The 3,939-nt window shown below is 31.6% G+C and overlaps 1 protein-coding gene across 1 annotated transcript; it reads right to left on the bottom strand.

Annotated features, from left to right (window-relative positions):
- Positions 1-363: 363 nt before the first annotated feature.
- Positions 364-1,364, bottom strand: LOC133784105 (uncharacterized). Its single transcript, XM_062223609.1, has 5 exons — positions 1,285-1,364; positions 1,033-1,203; positions 851-955; positions 599-767; positions 364-511 (listed from the first exon to the last, which is right to left on the bottom strand). The coding sequence occupies exons 1-5, from the start codon at positions 1,323-1,325 to the stop codon at positions 419-421; spliced, it is 579 nt and encodes a 192-aa protein (XP_062079593.1). The 5' UTR covers positions 1,326-1,364; the 3' UTR covers positions 364-418.
- Positions 1,365-3,939: the final 2,575 nt, after the last annotated feature.

The raw sequence follows: 3,939 nt of genomic DNA, 5'->3' as shown, positions 1-3,939 counted from the left end.
GGTACGTCGGTTGCAAACCGACCTTTAGTGTAAGACATGGTAGGTCGGTTGTACACCGACCTCTGGTGTAAAACATGATATGTCGGTTCACAGCCGACTTATGGTGTAGACATCTATTGTCAGTTTTAGTAAAACCGACTTATGGTGTTTTTTTCTTAAAAAGTGTAATACGCCCAAAACAAATCATGCTTTTTATACAAACAAACTAAACAAAACAAAACATATATCACAATAATATAAAATACTAGAATTTGAACTAAGTATCTAAAATAACGAGTCTTAAGTTAATTACACAATGACTCATATAAGCATTGTAAATTATAGTTGGACAACAAAAGTGTGCATATCTTCAAGAAAGTTTAAGTTAACATTGTAAGTATATCTCATTAAAAGTCTATGTTAACAAAAGTGGGTGGACCTATGTAGTACTCATCAAATCCATGACGCATTGTGCCCATTCTTCACATACTTCATTGATCTCATCCTTTGTGTAATAGTTCTTCCCGCCACACTAAAACAAAATTCATTGCATGAGTTGAATTAATATACTTAATCTTAAGGTAAAGCTAGAACTTTAATAATGAATATTTTCACTTACGTTACTAGTTAGCCATCGCATTGAAAATTCATTTGTCAGGAAGTCCTTCATCATCCTCATAACATAGAATCCACATTGTGCTGATTGTAATGGTTGACGAGGACACTTAACTGTTCTCCACGCAACTTCCTTAGTTTTCGCATTATTTGTGCGTAAATGTTGAAAGACACTAAATAATAATAATGTAAACATTTAGATGTTGTTAATTTTAAATGAATTTAAGAGTATGTAGTTAATTGGTTAGATTTTTACCGAGAAATGAGAGATTTGATTTCATCTGGTGGAAAATTGTGAAGAGAATCCAGGAAATAGCACAATTGGTGATCAAAATCAATTATTATAAGCATCCAATGCTTTCTAACAAAAACACAAAAACATTTCATTATTAATATTATATATATTCACTAACAAAATACTAAAAGTAAAAAACTTACCCCTTATGATATGGCAACAACCATATCTGACCCGGATTTGAATCAATCATACGCTTTGATACCCATTCAACTCGTTCTTCTTCAGTGGATCCAACATTTGATAACCAAATTGGCTCAACAAAACGAAAAAAGTGACTGATCTCTCTTTTCACTAATTGGAAGTATAAAATCCTACATAAAAAAATATATCTCTGTTAAATTTATAAAATAAGTTATGAACAAACTTATAATTATTTTAAAAATCTTTGATACCTGATATATAACGATACACATGATGCTCCAATCTCTTCCATTAAGCCAACGTGGACTATATCTTCTTGTGAGATATATAAATTATTCTCATAGCCTAATATCTCAAAATCCATCCGAACTTTGATCATGAAACTTGGCTCCACATACTTCATGGTAGTTAATAGACACTTGAGAAAGCGAGGAACCCCACTAGGAATCTTGAAGAGTATCGGGGCACTAGCTTCGATATAGAACACAATCATTTGGACAAGCGTGGATCTTGCTATACTCCATTCCTAATGTGCACAATGTTTTTTTTGCTTCATAAAGCGAGGAAGGCAATTCATTATCTTTTGGTAAAATTTCTTTTAATAAAGTTAATAACTTTGTGAAACTTGTGTCACTCCAACCACTACCAGCTTTCAAGTTGTATAGTTTTACTAAAACAACCAATTTTGACAAAGGTGCCCCCGAGAATATTGGTTTCTTTGCATCTTCTAAAAATTTCAAAAATTCTTCAGGCTTATCAACAAAATGTTCATCTGCATCTCTCACCATCTCTATAGGGTCATCAAATACTTGATCAAATTGCTTTCTTTCATTGCGAAACATTATTGTTAGAGTCATATTCTTCTCCATGCTAAATCCACTTGACATATATTTGGTCCATTCCGTTAAAGTATAGATGACTCTTTATCTCCATTATGTCTATTTTTTTCAAATTTGAATATTTTCTACAGGGACAATGAACTCTAGAAGGATCTGTTGTATTTGCTAAGGCTAACTTAATAAAGCTGTCGACTCCCTCTTCATACTCTTTTGAAAGTCTGTCCTTTGTTATCCAACTCTTGTCCATTTCCTAGAAAAAAATTCGACAGAGGTTTCTCTAAAATTCGACTAAAATCCTCCTGCACGTAGAAGATTCCCATAACAAGTTTTTAGTGCTGTCATATTCCTATTAATACGCTATCTTTTTCACTCAAATTTTGACAGAGCTTCCTTATACCAATCAAACAAGAACAATGCAAGCACAACATAATTTAAATATAAGAAAATAAAACATAATTCTAGATGAATTTGGGCAACATTTCCCTTGTAATAGTAAACTAACCATCTGTCAATAGAGAATCAAGAAATTCAAACAACACACAATAAGTTTCTTCCTTATATCTCCGCAGCACACAAATAAATTTCCCAGAAACTACTTCACTAAAACATACAAGTTCTCAACCTTCCATTATCACCGCAACACACACTTTTAATCTCAGAACCTACTTCGCTATGGATGAATATTTAAGATATTCAAACTCCTCTAACATTTTTATAATAATATTTATAAAAAAAATAAGAGAACAGACGTACCTCTTGCAATTAACAATAATCAAGCAAATTAATTCACTTGGCAATGATCCTTGCTAATATTTCCACCCTACAAAATTAAATTAATACCTTAAAGATTACTAGACAAATAAAAATTAAGGTCATTGGTGATTATAAATCAAAACAAAATTACATGCACACACCAAAATTAAATAATAAATAACAAAATTAATAAACATAAGAGAACTAATAATATTATTAAGAAGCATGTTCTTGCAAACATAGAAATGGCAGACAAGGCATGCAAATTATCATTACACCAATCATAAACCTCATGAGTATCACTGAACAAATTCCACTTCTCCATTCGTTTCAATGCCTCTGCAACTTTTCTTTTATGGGCTTCATCATATTCTTCACCAATAACTTGGATTTTGAAAAAAAGAAACAGGGGGAAAAATAAAAAAGTATATAATAACAACAGAAAAACTAAGTATGTTTGTTGAAAACATTAATTTCACTTGATATATCTGAATCTTCTATCTAGTAAACAAGAAATATATACCTGCAACACTTTGTTCTAAATGGTAGTGGCAGTATCCTTCCCTTGAGTTAACTTCTCAATGTTATTCAGTGCTTCCAGGCACATATTGTCCTACTCTACCTAGAAATAATGATTGAATATAACTTTTTTAGTTACATTAGCAAACCAATAAAATTGATGCTCTTATACTTCCTATTAAGTAAATGATTTATGTGCTAGCAAATGTCAGATGTTTGGTAGAAACAAATTAAATAAACTATAACAGTAGCACACACAACTTCTACACTCAAACAAGAGATTATACAAGATGGTCATCTTCCTAGTTTTTTTTTTTTTTTTTATCAAAATGAAGCTGCCGACAATCTTTATAGTTCTCATCATGTAAATAGGTAGAGGCATTAAAAGGAGCTTTATGAATGCTCCCTTCCAAATAATGGAAGTGAGTAAACCAGTTTGGAGCCTTGTCTTGTCTCATCTAAAAAGACATACAACGCATATTAAATTATTTCCTTAGCAAATATTTCTTTCACTGTATTTAAATATCATTGCATATTTGACTCTGTATCAGTGTAAACATGTTTGAGACAGTTGTTTCAAACAAGGCTCATCATTCACTATTATCCACATAAGAAAGGTAAGATGTACTAACTGTATCACTGTCTTCAGCTATCCTCAAAGAGAACTCTACCCCGGGATGTTTTTCGTACAAAGGCTTCTTAATCTTATCCAAGGCTGTAAACATTTTATATTTAGAAATCAGAATTCTCCAAATTCAGAGGTCACCTTAAAATTCAAATTATAATGCGTTGCTT

Source organism: Humulus lupulus, chromosome 6 (assembly GCF_963169125.1).
Source record: "Humulus lupulus chromosome 6, drHumLupu1.1, whole genome shotgun sequence".
Classification (NCBI taxonomy): Eukaryota; Viridiplantae; Streptophyta; class Magnoliopsida; order Rosales; family Cannabaceae; genus Humulus; species Humulus lupulus.
Note: the sequence above shows the minus strand (reverse complement) of the source record. Positions and strands in the feature narration are given on the sequence as shown.

Coding starts and splice junctions, on each gene's coding strand:
- LOC133784105 (XM_062223609.1), bottom strand. CDS start 1,325: ATGGAAGAGATTGGAGCATCATGTGTATCGTTATATATCAG. Junction 1,204..1,284: donor TGTGTATCGTTATATATCAG/GTATCAAAGATT, acceptor TTTTTTATGTAG/GATTTTATACTTCCAATTAG. Junction 512..598: donor TGCGATGGCTAACTAGTAAC/GTAAGTGAAAAT, acceptor ATTTTGTTTTAG/TGTGGCGGGAAGAACTATTA.